This window comes from Phalangium opilio, unplaced genomic scaffold (genome assembly GCF_054372755.1).
Source record: "Phalangium opilio isolate 3A_F unplaced genomic scaffold, DU_Popi_V2 ptg000022l_1, whole genome shotgun sequence".
NCBI classification, from domain to species: Eukaryota; Metazoa; Arthropoda; class Arachnida; order Opiliones; family Phalangiidae; genus Phalangium; species Phalangium opilio.
In genome coordinates, this window is record NW_028324154.1 from 181,509 (window position 1) to 198,933 (window position 17,425).

General features: G+C 38.5%; 3 protein-coding genes across 3 annotated transcripts; 2 read left to right on the top strand and 1 right to left on the bottom strand.

Annotated features, from left to right (window-relative positions):
• The first annotated feature begins 1,423 nt into the window (after positions 1–1,423).
• LOC149694558 (uncharacterized) lies at positions 1,424–2,507 on the top strand. The gene is made up of 4 exons (XM_089867393.1): positions 1,424–1,732; positions 1,813–1,867; positions 1,933–2,062; positions 2,295–2,507. The coding sequence occupies exons 1-4, from the start codon at positions 1,591–1,593 to the stop codon at positions 2,475–2,477; spliced, it is 510 nt and encodes a 169-aa protein (XP_089723519.1). The 5' UTR covers positions 1,424–1,590; the 3' UTR covers positions 2,478–2,507.
• Positions 2,508–7,963: 5,456 nt separating this feature from the next.
• Positions 7,964–10,962, top strand: LOC149694559 (uncharacterized). The gene is made up of 2 exons (XM_089867414.1): positions 7,964–10,347; positions 10,395–10,962. Exons 1-2 carry the CDS (start codon positions 7,964–7,966, stop codon positions 10,960–10,962), a joined length of 2,952 nt encoding a protein of 983 aa, XP_089723540.1.
• Positions 10,963–13,627: 2,665 nt separating this feature from the next.
• LOC149694560 (uncharacterized) lies at positions 13,628–17,056 on the bottom strand. Its single transcript, XM_089867440.1, has 2 exons — positions 16,838–17,056; positions 13,628–16,678 (listed from the first exon to the last, which is right to left on the bottom strand). Exon 2 carries the CDS (start codon positions 15,383–15,385, stop codon positions 14,117–14,119), a length of 1,269 nt encoding a protein of 422 aa, XP_089723566.1. The 5' UTR covers positions 15,386–16,678; positions 16,838–17,056; the 3' UTR covers positions 13,628–14,116.
• Positions 17,057–17,425: the final 369 nt, after the last annotated feature.

Below are 17,425 nucleotides of genomic sequence, written 5' to 3' on the forward strand. Positions count from 1 at the left end.
ATCTGAGGTAACACTTAAGAGGTTGCGACGTACTACCCGACCAACTGAAATCTCTACGTGCTGGAAAGCGTTTTTCAATACTACTGTAGATAGACGTCACATAGTCCTACTAAGTGCAAAATTTTAACTACGTAATTTGCTGCTAGGCGTTCATAGATATAATGAACTATTTTATTTTAAGCAGCGGTAGAAAATTATCGTGAAATGGTGGAGAGAGATCGCCCAAGTCGAAGGGGATATGGTAATTTGGCTATTTCCAAGGAGTGGATCGCTCCAAAAACTATAAAAATTTCATTATTATTAAAAGTAGGTGTTAATTATTTTTAATGGTTAAGGTTAGTCCAGGTTAGATTTGGTTTGGTTTGGTTTTTACTCCTCTTTTTATTCCTTCCCCCTTTAAATTGCATGCTTTTTCCAAAAAAAAACATTTCTGGGTTTTCTACTCAATTGTGAAATATTTTTACACCATAATTTTCCTCACTATAAAGCTTTTATTTGGTATAAATTTTATAAATTTTGGAGAGGTGGGACCACTCCTTGGAAACTGCCAGTAATTTTTTACTTCTTTATTAAGCGGGAATAATAGAAAGTTTACGCCACCAATAAAAATGAAACTCGCATACTCCCTTTTCAGTAGAAATAACATAATTTATGAATTACAAACAAGTATTTTTCTTAACTGTAGGATATAGCCAAGGTGGTCTATCACGCAACTTCAAACATTTTAGAAGATCAGAACCGTATGAAGCTGAAAGAGGAGAAAGATGGAGGGGTCAAAATTGGCGTCCCAAATATAATGGTTAATGTTCTTTAAAGACTATCAAATTCTACACAGTAGGAGACTTACTGCCCTTAGGAGTAGCAAAGCAATCCTTTAGGGATGCCAACCTTGCTGGGCAGAAATTTTACTACTAATATATCAATTTGTGACGCTATTCAATAAAAATAATTTATTTTTTAATTTAGATGACACACGTGAGACTAAAAAAAAGAAACAAAAGGCCTGAGTAAATGTTTTAAATTTATTCGCAAATTTTTCAATGTTTCGATAGTTTTGCCTTTTATGTTTAACCTAGCTTATTTTAATGTGACATCTTGGCCTCATGGAAAAATTTACAAAACTCTGTTTTTGTTTGTTGTTATTAGAAGCCGAGTTTTACGGATTTACCATGGTCGGAGACCTTCAACTACTTGTACCGCTTGTTGAATTTTGGGATGAACCACTTTTAACCAGTAATTATCTTAAAACATTTTTTGGAGGGGGGGGGGTTACTTACTGACATTTCTTTAATACTTAACCATAGAAAATAGATACAACCAAGCAACAACTACTACGAAGTCAGACTCGACACTAAAGACCATTGTCACTTTCATTCCCAAGATTAAAAATGAATATCTTGTAATGTGGGTTGGCACAAATGATATTTTTGAAATGATAATTACTTTTAAAATATTGAATATGAGCTACTTTTTGTCAGGCTTGCTTAAAATTTTCAATTTGTTACTTATGAAGCAAATGTACCATAAATATTTCAGATTTCAAATAAGTCAAACTACGAAGATTGTAGGCAAAATATAACGAGATTATTTATGGAAGTCGAATTTACCATTAGGAAGGAAGGAAAGAACGTATTACTTCTTACTCCACTATTACCAAACTACCTTAGTACAAAACAAAGAAAGGAGTTCATGAACCTAGACCAAGATGTCAAAGACCTTTTAAGTAGAAACAGTATGTTATATGTGGGATGCGTAATCTCGCCCTTGCATTATAAATTTCTTTTTAAATGAATACTTCAAAGTTTGACTTAGGTTCAGTAACAGTTATTAAAGTCAATGAAATTGTACTTAAAAATCATCTTAAGAGGTTAAGTGTGCAATTCAACGAAGATCTAGAACTTCTAAATCCTCAATGAAATTTATGTTCTGTAGGAGCCTCCCTCTTCTGTTTTCCGCGGATTATTGTTTGGCTAAAGAAGGTTGGGAAGAACTTTCCAATGCTATAAAAAAAATCTTTCAAGAACTGCCTGCGTTTGAGAAGGAGTTTAAGTATCCTTTTGTAGTGAGTGAAAAGTTTCTAATTATTAGAACTTTGGGTATAGGTTTACTTTAAAGGTCTTTGCACATGTCCTGTACAGTCTAATTGGTTATTAGGGAAAGTAAATATCTTTCTTCTTGTCTTATCTCTCTGCTTTTGCTTGGTTTTCCTTATGTTCATTTCATTGACGTACTTTTGGCCTGCAATGCCAAGAACCTCGTGTAATGTTGTTGATTTTTTAAAAATTTTCTTTCAGGACCAAACTGCAATAAAGTTAACGGAAAGGTTTTCAAAACTTGCTCTACAAAAGGTGGATGACGAAATAGAAAACGAGCCACAAGAAAATAAAACCAGAAAGCCTTGTGATAAATTAAAAGAACTCAGCGAGATTATATTGGTAAGCATTAATAATAATAGGGTTTTATTATTTTGTTTATGATGATACGTGGTTATTGACGCTTTTTTTAAAAAAAAACTATTCAAACTAATGCAATAATTGTGTAAGGACTCTTCAAGACGAGTCAAAATATCGATTTTAATTATTATTAGATACTGATTTTCTTAAGCTAATATTTGACTGAAGTTCACATATTGCAATTGTTTTAGTTAATTTTATCCATTTAATCCTTAATCAATATTAAATTCAATCAACTGATTTTACTGTTAATCGATCCATTCCCTCTAATTAATTGAAAAAATTACATATCTACGCTTTTTCAAGAACAATTACATTTTACGAAAACATTTTGTCATGAAATTAAATATTTTGAAGGGATATCGTGTCGATACTCACTAACTTGTAAGCACCTTGACGGACATAGTTTTAATTAAGGCTGACTTGACAAATTTTGAAGTTTGCACCAAAAAAGTTCAAATCTGTAGTAAGTTTCTGAGAAGACTTATGTTCAAGAAATTATGATAAATAACTTATTTTGCTCAAACTAATTTATAAACTAATGTCGTCTTCTTACGACAAAGCAACAACGTTTATCCTGTGTGGTTTCTTTTAGTAGGTGGCTCTCTGTAGCACACGAAAAATATATTATTTTATTTTAATGTATGCGCTTTTGATGTAACTCCCCCCTTCCTCCATATTCCCAATATATACAATTTTACAATCACCAGTGGTTCCAGTGTATGGGTCATCTGAGCCGTCGCCACACACTCAGCCAATATTATCATATAGCTCGAAACCTTTTCACATTAGTGAACGATACATGACTCTCCGCACTTGCCCGATAAACTTAATAACCTAAAACTATAAAACATTCGTGTACATGAATGATTACGGTGGTGGCTTGACACTCGCTAGTGCCTAAAGGACCGATCACTCCTTGTAATCGGTGTACATTTGTAAGTGAATGGACCATTTTGGAAATTACATACAGAGAAACTAAAACACAAGGGTGATGCCGCCATTGGGGCCTTCTCTCTCTCTCTCTCTCGCCAAGAAGCACCGCTATAGGCAGAGCGAGTTGACTAGCCTCTTGCCTGTAGTGAACTTTGGCACAGTCTGGCATTGACCCTTGGTGTGAGGGAGAATACCCCAATGGTGGCCTCGCCCCTGTGTGTTTTCCGAAATGGTCTTTATGCGTACTAAAATGATTACACGTAATACGTAACCGGTGTACAAGTAGCGCCAACAATGTAGAAATGACGTTTCAAATGAAGACTGAATTATGACCAAGAAATTCTAAAGCACGGAGAGGGAAATTGCTGTGCAATCTTTTCTTCATAGAGGCGACAATAGAAATGTACCATTTCGATTAACGAAATTAAATGTATAAATTCATGTAACACCCTTGTTTGGCATCCACTATTAAATATTTAAATTATAGGCCCATCAGCCTGCTAAATCCAATGAAATCCAAGAGCCCGCTAAACACGATGAAATCCAATAGCCCGCTAAATCCGTTGAAGTTCATCAGTCCGCTAAATCCGCTGAAGTTCAACAATCCGAAAAACGCGAAGAAGTTCATCAACCAACTAAACCTGTTGAAGTCCGCGGAACTACCTCATTCAAGGAACGCCGCAAAACCGCGAAACCCAAAATATTCCAACAACCCACGGAAAAGTCACTGCAGCGTGGACTGATTATTATTCTTGGATAAGCTTTTATTTTGAAATTTATTTTTAAGGTTTTAAAAATAAAGTATTTTAACTACCATTTAGAAGTTGATATATTTTTCTTAAAATATTTCTAAAATTTCCACAATGTCAAAATTACCTACAAGTATATTATTTAGGCTTTAGATTATAGCAACAAATGGAGTAATTATATTTTCTGTTTTATTGGCACTTTGTAAGGAAGAATAATTAGGCTGAAATGGAGATTGCGGCTTCAGTTAATCTTAATATCCTATTCCGTGGATTTATGATTATTTAGACTTCAAAGATGATAGTCCTACCACATTTAAAATAAAAAAAATCTTAGTATTTCAAGTTAGATTTTACAATTTAGTTAGGTGTAGTGAAAAGCGTAATTAATTTAAATTCAATGAAGAAATTTTCCAGCCACCATAAATAACTCGGATGAAGCAAAGAGAGGAACCATCTATTCCATTTTCGCTTGGTAAGTGCCTAATTAAGTTACTTGCTTTTACTATAGACATATGAGTTAGAATACCATAAACAATTATGTGGCATAAGCGAGAATAAGAAACACATAAATTGCATATTGACAAAAGCGCTGTTAATGCAAAAGTATAGAGGAGGATAGTTTGATTCGGGATTAGAATTGGTGGCCAATGTACCAGAATGCTTTTCTAATTTCGTGAGATTGGGGCGGCTAGGACATTTCGATTCGGCCCCCAACATGTTAAATCTGGATGGCTTTGATATTTCTCGGCTTAAAATCCTAGGGTACGTTCAGTAACGAAAATCTCAAAGAAATCGCTGTTTTCTTGATGTTTGGTTGATGGGCTCGAGACGTCACAGTGACGTAAAAGGTTGTTGAACGGAAAAGTCACATTTTGAAGTTAGCGCTGTTTTCGAAAATGGGGTTGGGGAAACGTCTTACTGGCCCTCAAAACGTTACGAAGTGGTTCTTGTCCACTATTAACGAGCTCGCAAATAATGAAATTGTTTAAGAAAATTATGACCATTTGAATGGTAGAAGTAGTTTTGTAAAGAAAACTAATACAATTACTGTTGGAATAGCATTATTGGAATTTAATTTTTAAATCCCGCGCCAACAACAGTCAAGCGCTACGTCACGCCATCAAAAAACCATATCGATTAGATGGTTTTTCTGATGAGCAAGCGCTGAGCATCATGACGTCAAAACCGGAAACGCGAAAAAGCGTACAATAGTGAAAATCTGGCATCGCTTAGTAAGCGCTGTCATCAAAGAGGGTTACTGAACGTACCCCTAGATATGCTTTTCGACGAGGGCCAGGCTGTGAAATAAGTAAGGTTTTTTTAAACTGGTTATATTGCCACTTAGAGCCCAAGCACTTTAATCAAAAAACTGGACATTGGCCACTCAAAATGGTTAACCTTGGAACTATTTTAATTAGTTAAGCGACCACAAGGCCCCATGCATTTAATTTATAAACTGGCCCGGCTATTTTTTATCTCAGCCCATAGCCCACTCAATCACGCGCATCACGACGCAAGCCGCTCGCGTGGATCAAGTGGGCTATGCTCACGGATAGCACGAGCCAAGGTTACTAAAGTAAACCGCTATAAAATCGTGCGAGCAGATGCGTTTGCCAAGTCGAGTGATCCAAGAAGCTACGACCATGGACGAAAAACGCATGACCCACCTTAACCACGTTAGAATTCTTCATTACATTAAATTTTAAGTTTTTTAAAAATTTATTTTATCATGTCTTAATTTCTAAAAATAGTACAAATAGTATTCCAGAAAGCGGATAGATATGAAAATCTCTCCGCTTTTGGTATTCATTCCTAAAAATAAAAAAAAATTATCAAGTAAGATCATTAAAATAAATTGAGCTTTTTTGGGCGTTTAAGCTCAGCCACAGAATACATCAAAGTAGATGTCCGACCCGTGTCGCATTATCCTCATATTGGACATTGTGACTTTTATTACCTCTCCGAGTGACTATGTCACGGAGAGGTTCTAATTTTGACGTGTCTGTGTGTGTGTGTTTGTCTGTCTGTCTGTCTGTTGTTACACCCTCAAGACCGCGTTCGCAGTTTGCAAATCGGAGCAAACGTGTTCTCAATTTCCGGACCGCATTTCCCGGAAATTTCAAAAATTGTATTCCACTCCATTGCCTGTCTAAAGGCTCGTTCACATTACCCAACTTTAGTCTGCTGACAAAGCCGACATGACCAGTCAGGCCAGATTGTCAGGCAATATGAACGTTTCACCCAAGAAGCTCGGATTTTAAAGGAAGTCCTGCAAAATTAACCACCGAGTGTATAGTACTTCAATTCTCGCTTCCGTCGTTCTCGAACTAGCTCGAGCTGTAAGTCTCCCCTAGCATTACGAAGCATAAGTAGTGTCATACTTACGGAACCTATCACTTATAAACTTATCATAGTGTCGAGAATTTTTTGATTTATTTCTGAACTTTTAAAGGGGTTTCCTTAGCCCATGTTTTAATTTAATGCAAGGAAATTAAATTATATACGCACGCCTTTAAATGAACATAAACACGGAAGAAATGTTAAATTATTTCGTAACTGGTTTTTAAACTTTACTTGTACCATCGTCTATATTTGTCTGTATTTGCGACAGCAGCTGGCTTAACCTTTAAAGGGTGGGTGAATCGAATTATTGGTATGTTCCCATTTCCCCAATCCCATAATACCCAAAAGGAATATTTCGCCCAAAAGATTTTTTTTCTCATTTAACCCAAGCCCGGAAGTTGAGATGTAATTTTAGCCTATAGAAATAAAAAAGACCTAGAAAAAATTAGCCTTGGGTTGGGTTAGGCTAGGTTAGGTTAGGTTGGGTTGGGTTGAGTTAGGCTAGGTGGGTGGGAAGCCTTCACGTGAGCAGTTCCCTTATGAGCGGATTTCAAATTAGTGGTCCTCATAACAACAGTTCTTTAAATTGCGGTTCCCGAAATGGCAGTTCACCCATTACAGCAATTACCGATACAGGGGTTCTTGTAAACGCGGCGTACCGTTACAGCAGTTCTCTAAAAAGCGGAAAAACAGATATGCGAAAAACCATAGTTGTTTATTGTGGTGTAATCTTGCCCAGCTGAGTTATATCAACTCAAAAAGAACTAGGTCAGATATGGATAATTTGGTTAGGTTAAAGTTGAATTTTTCAAATAAATAGTATTAGGTCAGGTTAGCTTAGGTTAGGTTTTGTTTCGTTTGGTTAGACTTAGGTTAGTAATATTTTGGAAATGGTTTAACAATGTTACGCCTTTTCCAAAAAAATTAATGTTTACAATTATCTTCTTTCGAAATAAAATAACCTTTCTCGAATTATAATATGCCTTTTCCAAAAGATTACTGTTTACAATTATCTTCTTCCGAAATGAAATAACCTTTCTCAAATTATAATATGCCTTTTCCGAAAAATAACTGTTTACAATTATCTTCTTCCGCGTAAGAGAATTGTAAACTGATACAGCCTGAAGAATAGTACAATATTTGTTGTGTTTTCGTATCCCCTTAACCTAGATGTCGCTAGCGTTCCCATTCTCGGATATAAGTCTAGACGAGATATTATCTCTCCTTTGTTAATAGAGTCACGCGGAATACGCGCTCACCACCGGACCGGGAAAACACTACGCCAGTCTTAAGATTAGTATTTCTTGTAACGTATTAGCCTCTCAGCACAATTAAACTTATGTCATTAATTAACTGACTAGTTATTTTATTAGCTCATTATAGTTAGATTATTTAGGCTCCAAATAATACTCAGACGCAATATACAACAAACTGGCGACGGAGATTTTTTTACCGAACCCTCCCTGTTTCGCTGTCTACAAAATGGCGGCTTCTTCGCTCTCGTCCGTCGAACCATTCGACGCTTCTTCTTGTGATTGGCCAACCTACATCGAACGCATCGAACTGTATTTTGTTGCCCACGATGTCCCTGCTGCAAAACAGGTAGCCACGTTTTTAACCATGTTCGGCCCGAAGACTTATTCGTTAGTGCGCAACCTTACCGCTCCCGCGGCTCCTTCTACGAAGACTTTCGCAGAACTTAAAACTATTTTGGGTGATCATTTCTGCCCTAAGCCTTTGCTCGTCGCCGAACGTTTTAGATTTCACCGCTGTCGTCAGTCCGCGTCTCAACCTGTGTCCGCCTTTGTTGCGGAAATTAAACACTTGTCCGTCCGTTGCGATTTCGGAGCCACTTTAGACGATACTCTCCGCGACCAATTTATATCAGGTCTGGCAAATGACGCGATTTTGAAACGCCTTCTCTCAGAAAGCTCTTTGACTTTTCAACAAGCGGTCGATATTGCAGTATCAATGGAAACGGCGGCACGTGACACTCGTGAATTACACGGTTCAATTACCACTTCAGTTGCCAACCCGGTACATGCTATTCGCTCTGGTCCGGCCCGCACTCCTTTTCGTCCGGCTCGCGCTCCCTCAAGTTTCTCGCGACCCCCGCGCTCTTCAGTTTCTGGTTCAGCGCCACGTAATGCTTCGCAAACGGGTCGTCCCGCGTGTTTTCGCTGTGGTAGCTCTGACCACACGGACACCTCTTGCCGATTTAAAAGGTCCAAATGCAACCGCTGCCATCGTCATGGCCATATTGCTCGCGTCTGCGACGTTCGTTCTAAGCACCAACGCTCCACACCTTCCCGTAAAACTCCCGTACATTCGCTGGACTCTGAGCCCAAAACCACTGTTTCCGAATCGGATGACGATAATTCCTTCCAAAGCTCTCTCTATGAACTTCGTTCTTTAGCAATTGGGGAGGACTCTCCGATCATGGTTGATCTAGTAATAAACGACAAACCGCTATCTATGGAATTGGATACAGGCGCTTCGGTTTCCGTCATCTCTAAACAGGTCTATGACAGATTTTTTGGACATATTCCTTTAGACTTTACTCGCAAGAGACTATCAACCTACACCAAGGAATCAGTACGACCCGCAGGGGTCATGTCCGTCAAGGTTCGCTACGGCTCCCAGGAGATTCGGGAATTGCTTTACGTGTTGGAAGGGGACGGAACTCCACTTTTTGGACGGAGTTGGCTGGGAAAAATAACTCTCAATTGGAAAGAATTACTTGGTACTAGAGGAAAAGTCGCAACTCAATCCTCTACTGAATACAAGACCCAACTAAACAAAATATTAGAAAAGCACAAGAATGTGTTCGGTCCTGAAATTGGGAAACTACAGTATTTCAAAGCGCATCTACATCTTCGCGAGGGCGTTAAACCCATCTTTTGTAAGGCCCGTACGGTAGCTTACGCTCTTCGACCGAAAGTAGAACAAGAATTAGAACGCCTTGAACGTGAAAACATACTCACACCAGTCGATTTCAGCGATTGGGCTACGCCAGTCGTTCCTATTGTAAAACCAAATGGCACTATTCGCCTGTGTGGCGACTACAAAGTCACTGTCAACAAGTCTTTGCAAGTGGAACAGCACCCGATGCCTCGCATTGAGGAAATGTTCGAACAACTATCACGAGGAACAAGGTACACAGAAATCGACCTAAGTGAAGCTTTTATGCAAGTGCAAGTAGACGAAGAAACTAGCAAACTCCTAACGATAAACACCTCAAAGGGACTCTACCGAGTTAATCGGTTAGCTTATGGTATTGCTTCATCGCCAGCCATATTTCAAAAGGTGTTAGAACAAGTTCTCTCTGGACTGAAATCCACAAGTAACTTCCGAGATAACATCCTAGTAACTGGCGAAACCGACGAAGCCCATCTAGATAATTTGGATAAAGTACTTACTCGTCTGGCAGAATTCGGTTTGAAAGCAAGAAAGGAGAAATGTCAATTCTTTGTGGACTCATTAGAATGTCTAGGACACATAATTGACGCTACAGGTCTACATCCTTCGCCTAAGAAGATAAACGCTATCAAGAACGCACCCCCTCCAATAAATGTATCTCAACTACGTTCCTTTATTGGACTCGTAAATTACTATGGAAAGTTCATCCAAAATCTCAGTCTAAAATTGTATCTATTACACCGCCTACTGCATAAAGACACTCCGTGGATCTGGTCAAAAGAATGTCAAAAGTCGTTTGACGAAATCAAGTCTGACTTGTCTTCCGACCACGTATTGGTTAATTACAACCCGGCATGGCCATTACTTTTGTCCTGCGATGCCTCACCTTACGGAGTAGGTGCACTGTTGGCCCACATTATGCCAAATGGAGATGAACGACCCATAGCGTATGCCTCTAGAACTATGACTAAGACGGAACAAAATTACGCTCAAGTAGAAAAGGAGGCTCTATCCATTATTTTTGGAATAAAGAAGTTTCATTCCTACCTTTATGGACAACATTTCACTCTATTTACGGATCAGCGCCCTTTGACGAAGATTTTCGGGCATCACACAGGTCTTCCGGTTTGGCCGCTTCTCGTATTCAACGATGGGCAGTTATGCTCGCGGCGCATCATTACACAATCAAGTACAAACCGGGGAACTCTCATGCCAACGCTGACGCACTGTCGCGTCTTCCTCTTGCCGTCACGGTCACAGACAAAGACGATGGGGCCGAATTGATCCAAATCAATCAACTCAGTTGTTTGCCTGTAACAAGCCGGGTTATAGCATCCGCTACCCGCACAGATCCCCTGCTGTCCAAGGTCATGGACTATACCCTTCGCGGTTGGCCCCATAAGTTGGACATGGAGGAGGATGAGGATCTCAAGTTTTACCACGCACGAAAAGAAGACTTGACTGTTACACAAAACTGCCTCATGCGCGGAATGAGGGTGGTTATCCCGCATAAATGTCGTCCACAGGTCTTCACCGCAACCATCCAGGAATTGTTAATATGAAAGGAATCGCCCGCAGCTTTGTCTATTGGAAAGGAATAGATAAGGACCTAGAACTAAAGGTTAAATCTTGCAATGAATGCCAGTCACTCAGCAAGAACCCAGTCAAGGGTCTTTTACACCCATGGATTCATGCCGACCGTCCTCTCCAACGCCTCCATATAGACTATGCGGGACCATTTCGAAATCACATGTTCTTTGTTGCAGTTGACGCTTATTCAAAATGGCCAGAGGTCTACATATCCAAAACCTCTACATCTGAACAGACCATTGAATCCCTCACTAATATTTTCTCACGATTTGGACTAGTTGAGACGATCGTAAGCGATAACGGAACATGCTTTAGTAGCTCTGAATTTGAAAAGTTCTCCTCCTCTAACGGAATTAGACACGTCTTTTCGGCCCCGTTTCATCCATCTACAAATGGACAGGCCGAAAGATTCGTACAAACGTTGAAAAGGAATCTCAAACATACGTCAACAGCTCCTTCTATTCAACAACAACTAGATGACTTCCTACTTACGTATAGAAATACCCCTCACTCTACAACAGGAGAAACTCCAGCAAATATGTTTCTCAAACGATCCCCGAAAACAAGACTAAGTCTAATCAAACCGGACATTAACACCACTGTAAGAATTAAACAAACATCTCAAGTTTTAAGAAGAAACACAGTGAACAACAAAACCTACGAAGTTGGTGACACAGTCTTTGCACGAGATTATCGTACCGTAAAACCTAGTTGGACACCAGCTACGGTTATAAAACGTACAGGACCAGTTTCTTATAGAATTCAAACTCCTGACCAAATGATTTGGAAACGACACCAGGACCAGCTAATTGAACGCCAAGAAAGTCCTGAACCAAATTCTAGTCAAATACTTGTCAGCCCAAGAGCTCAAACAACCAACGTGACAATCTCTCCAACACCAGTTCCTACACCGGACATTTCTAACGTTCCGGACCAACCAAACCATAACATGGGTACTCCTAAAGTTCCTACTCCCAAACCTATGACACCAACACCCGGACCTGCGATTACTCAAGAAACTATTACTCCTACTACTCCGGTGATCAGACGATCAAAACGTGATATTAAACCACCTAAAAGACTAAACCTTTAAATCTGATCTCAACAATTAATGACGAATTAAAAGTTCCTAATTCGCAGTATTACAACTAAAAAAAATGATTATTTTATATATTGGTACCGTAAAGTAACGGGTGATAAATTTTTGTTACTAAGAAAAAAAAATATTTGAAAGTTATTGTTCTCTTAAAAATTTAACATTGTCTTATCATAACTTGTATAACTGGTACTTTCAATTTAAGGTAGGATTGCACTTTACGTGACCCACCCAACTAACAATGGTTTCTAGTTAATTCGACCCTGAGGAGTCCGAAAAAAATAGTTAAAAAATTATTTGGCCGCCGCAAGTTGGTCAAAAAAATTTTTGAAAATTTTAAAATCCACTCACTTACCGCCATTGAAGCCGCTATCCGCTTAACGCATTCTGCACTCAATCTTGCAAAATAAGCCGAGGAGGTCTGTGAAAAATTGCCGGACTCGCGCCGGAGTTTTATAGCTATGGATTTTTTTAAGCTTACGGAAACCGTTCATTTCTGATAAAAGGAGGGAAATATAAATGCGAGAAAAACTGAAATGTTTTGGGAAAATCGCTGAATTTTTTGGGAATTCAATAATTGATAACGGTAAATTTTGAAAAAAGCCGTCAAATTATTCGGGATTTTTTTTAATTCACTCAACATTATTTTTGGGAAAATGTGTCAAATCCTTGGTAAATATGATTTTTTGTAAAAAAAAAATTGAAATAAAAGGCGTAGAGAAAAGGTGTCAAAATATAGGGAAATTAGCAAATGTCAACGTCAATATTTCAGAAAAGGAATCTAGTTTTTTTGCAACTATATTTTGGGAAAGGTGACAAATTATTGAGAAAGAACCAAATGTCAACATCAATATTTTGGAAAAGGCGTCAATTTATTTCAACAATATTTTGGAAAAGGCGGCAAATTATTGGGCAGTTAGCAAATGTCAACATCCATATATATGAGGGGTAAATTTATTTCAACTTTATTTTGGAAAAGGCGTCAATTTATTTCAACTATATTTTGTAAAAGGCGTCAATTTATTTCAACTATATTTTGGAAAAGGCGTCAATTTATTTCAACTATATTTTGTAAAAGGCGTCAATTTATTTCAACTATATTTTGGAAAAGGCGTCAATTTATTTCAACTATATTTTGGAAAAGGCGTCAATTTATTTCAACTATATTTTGGAAAAGGCGTCAATTCATTTCAACTATATTTCGGAAAAGGCGTCAATTTATTTCAACTATATTTTGGAAAAGGCGTCAATTTATTTCAACTTTATTTTGGAAAAGGCGTCAATTTATTTCAACTTTATTTTGGAAAAGGCGTCAATTTATTTCAACTATATTTTGGAAAAGGCGTCAATTTATTTCAACTATATTTTGGAAAAGGCGTCAATTTATTTCAACTATATTTCGGAAAAGGCGTCAATTTATTTCAACTTTATTTTGGAAAAGGCGTCAATTTATTTCAACTTTATTTTGGAAAAGGCGTCAATTTATTTCAACTATATTTTGGAAAAGGCGTCAATTTATTTCAACTATATTTTGGAAAAGGCGTCAATTTATTTCAACTATATTTTGAAAAAGGCGTCAATTTATTTCAACTATATTTTGGAAAAGGCGTCAATTTATTTCAACTATATTTTGGAAAAGGCGTCAATTTATTTCAACTATATTTCGGAAAAGGCGTCAATTTATTTCAACTATATTTTGGAAAAGGCGTCAATTTATTTCAACTATATTTTGAAAAAGGCGTCAATTTATGCAGTAATTTGTGGCACTTAGCGTTACCCGAGAAACACCACTTGGAGGTGGCCACACGTCGTTTCTCATGGGGAGTTTTTGTATGGCAGGACCCCTTGCCTACTGCCGGCAACAATGTCCTGGGTAGTCTTCACTCGGCAAGCCCTCTTGCCTGCTGCCGGCTTCGTTACCCTGCGGAGTTTTGAATTACTCCGCAGGGCAACGAAGCCGGCAGCAGGCAAAAGGGCTTGCCGAATGAAGACTACCCAGGACATTGAAGCCCTTTTGTCTACTACCTGCATCACTCATCGCTGACTTCAAAAGTGTTTTCAGCGTTTTGCCCTGCAACAAGGAACGCCGGCTCTGTTTCTGGATTCAGAGTACTTAACTCTTCCTCCGACACGCCAATTTCAATTAGCTCAAGGCCTTTTCTTCCTGGACCAGGGTAGCATTCCTTGACGTCCTCCAAGAACCGACGGAAGTTGGTTCCTGGAGGAAGCCAACTGCCATCTTGGTCCTTGAAAAACAAGCACCTGTACCAATAGGTCGCCATGTAGCTGTTCAATGCCCTGTCAGTTCTATATGACTTAATGCTGTCCTTCAAATGCCTGTTCCTATTTTCTATGTTATTGGTATGAGCTCGTGAATCCTCAGAATTCACAAACTCATACTTATGAAGGACAGTCAGATGCTCCTGAAATCCCATCAAAGTACAATTCATGTACATTGGGGCACCGTCCGAAACTATAACGGACCCAGGGGCTATGTACTTAGACATTTGCGTCCATAAAACGGCCCTGGACTTATTTTTGACCCTTAAAAAGAGACCATCTTTTGTATCTCTGCAGTAAATGCCAAAGATACAGATGGCCTCTCCAGCCAATTGAGCCCCACGATGGTATTTTCGACAGTGTAAATACGTTTCGTCCACCTCTACGAACAAGCCTGGTCCTCCTATCTGAACCTTGTCAGCCCTGTTCGAGATTACAATCTCAGCTACCTCGCGGCACATGGAAAAATAGTCCACGACGGTATGGGCGGAACATTCACTGTGGGTAACAGCGTCAGACACGCTCATGTTGCACACCCACAGGAATACCAAAAAGAGATTGTCAGTGACCGACAAGTTTTGATTGTAGAACCAGGTGTTCTTTGAGGGGACGAAAGCCTTTACACATTCGCTTACCAAGTACTCTGGTACTTTTCTTTTTTTCGCCTTTAAAGCTTTTCGCTTATTGTCGCGAGATTTGGCGGCTGAACAGCGGATTAAATATCCAAATCGCCTTTGAGCATCCTGAACGCCCACAAGATACCCATTTATCTCCCCATCTTCAGACCTGTTCCCGCATTCACAAACTATCTTTCGTTCATTGAACGAATCAAGTCGCGGGACAAGATCCAAAGAAAGTACCAGAGTAATGGCGTCCTTCTCTGACCTCGCCTTAAGGGCATCATCCATACACGGGAAAAATCCTCCCCAATTCCTCAGTGAAACCCTTTTAAAAAAATGCTCCACATTCCCAAAATTAGGGTTTTCAAAAATATCTCTCTCCAAATTAGCCTCGGCCATTGAAAAATATCTCCTTGACTCCCAAATATATCCAATATCACAGCAAAAATAAATGCCTTAAAAAAGCCTCCTGAAAAAAAAACGTGTCTTAACGCGTTCGTTTCCAACGAGTCTCTGCTCCATGCGAAGGACGTTGTCATAGCAACCAGCCTGGCGGGAAGAGCCTAAAGTCCGGGGGCGGAAAATTGGCGCAAATTTTACAGGGGGGGGGACGTCAAAGTTCTTCCAACATCTGTTTTCACAAAGTGTTTATTAGAAAGTATTCAGTGCTTTGGAATTATTTTAGTTACAAGAATCGTTGCAAGAATACGAGAAGGTAAAATTATGGCTTTCAAAAACAATCGTGTTGCGGCCATGAGACGCTTATTAAATGGAATGGATGTGACTAATTTTAGTAGCGTTCCGGACCACATTGTTTGTGCATTTTTTGACGAATGCACGTATTTGAAACGAATGCAGGTTGTAGCATTTTGCATATTGAATGGCATATCCGAGTATAATGCATGGCGGTTAATACGCTGGAGAGATTGTTCTAGGGAAGACAAACGTAAGGTAGCGGAGCTTTTCGTTTATATGAAAAAATCGGAAAATTGTGGGAGGTTTTATTCCTACGAGATCCATTCTGGGCTTATAAGATATTTGGATGGTGCTACTAGGTATTTTGGTTCTCGAATTGAGTAACCTTTTTTTAAACTGTCTACTCAATTTTTATCAAGATGATAAAAAATTTGAATATGAAGCATTCATTTAGGGCAGTGGATATGGGCAGTAGGATAAGGGGGCCTGCCATAAAAAACTCCCCACGAGAAACGACGTGTGGCCACCTCCACGTGGTGTTTCTTGGGTAACGCTAAGAGCCACACATTAATGCTTACCATTTTTAAATTTCAGTGCATACTTTCAAATTGTATTGAGTCCATCCCCAGTGAACCACTTTCCAAAATATCATTTATCAAATTCAGGAATAATTTGACACCTTTTCCAAAATATCATCCTTCACACTTATCAAACTCCCGAATAATTTGACACCTTTTCCAAAATATCGTCCTTCACATTTATCAAATTCCCGAATAATTTGACACCTTTTCCAAAATATCATCCTTCACACTTATCAAACTCCCGAGTAATTTGACACCTTTTCCAAAATATCGTCCTTCAGATTTATCAAATTCCCGAATAATTTGACACCTTTTCCAAAATATCATCCTTCACATTTATCAAACACCCAAATAATTTGACACCTTTTCCAAAATAACGTCCTTCAGATTTATCAAATTCAGATTAATTTGACACCTTTTTCCATGATATAGTCCTTCAGACTTATCAAATTCAGATTAATTTGACACCTTTTTCCATGATATAGTCCTTCAGACTTATCAAATTCAGATTAATTTGACACCTTTTTCCATGATATAGTCCTTCAGACTTATCAAATTCAGATTAATTTGACACCTTTTTCCATGATATCGTCCTTCACATTTATCAAATTCCCGAATAATTTGACACCTTTTTCATGATATCGTCCTTCACATTTATCAAATTCCCGAATAATTTGACACCTTTTCCAAAATATTGTCCTTCAGATTTATCAAATTCAAGAATAATTTGACGGCATTTACCAAAATTTGCCGTTATCAATTATCGAATTCCCCAAAAATTCAAAGATTTTACCAAAATTTGCCGTTATTAATTATCGAATTCCCCAAAAATTCAACGATTTTCCCAAAACATAGCAGTTTTTCTCGCATTATATTTCCGTCCTTTTATCAGAAATGAACAGTTTCAGTAAGCTTAAAAAATTCCATAGCTATATCTCCGGCGCGAGTACGTCAATGTTTCCGGCGCGAGTACGTCAATTTTTCACAGTCCCCCCCGGCTTATTTTGCAAGATTGAGTGCAGAATGCGTTAAGGGGATAGCGGCTTCAATGGCGGTAAGTGCATGGATTTTAAAATTTTCAAAAATTTTTTTAACCAACTTGCGGCGGCCAAATAATTTTTTAACTATTTTTTTCGGACTCCTCAGGGTCGAATTAACTAGG

What these genes read in the sequence shown, in the direction of transcription:
- LOC149694558 (XM_089867393.1), top strand. Translation starts at nt 1,591, where the DNA reads ATGGAAGTCGAATTTACCATTAGGAAGGAAGGAAAGAACGTATTACTT. An exon ending in AGACCTTTTAAGTAGAAACA is followed by an intron (nt 1,733 to 1,812) that starts GTATGTTATATG and finishes AGTTTGACTTAG; the next exon opens with GTTCAGTAACAGTTATTAAA. An exon ending in CTTAAAAATCATCTTAAGAG is followed by an intron (nt 1,868 to 1,932) that starts GTTAAGTGTGCA and finishes TATGTTCTGTAG; the next exon opens with GAGCCTCCCTCTTCTGTTTT.
- LOC149694559 (XM_089867414.1), top strand. Translation starts at nt 7,964, where the DNA reads ATGGCGGCTTCTTCGCTCTCGTCCGTCGAACCATTCGACGCTTCTTCT. An exon ending in GGAGATGAACGACCCATAGC is followed by an intron (nt 10,348 to 10,394) that starts GTATGCCTCTAG and finishes ATTACGCTCAAG; the next exon opens with TAGAAAAGGAGGCTCTATCC.
- LOC149694560 (XM_089867440.1), bottom strand. Translation starts at nt 15,385, where the DNA reads ATGGCCGAGGCTAATTTGGAGAGAGATATTTTTGAAAACCCTAATTTT.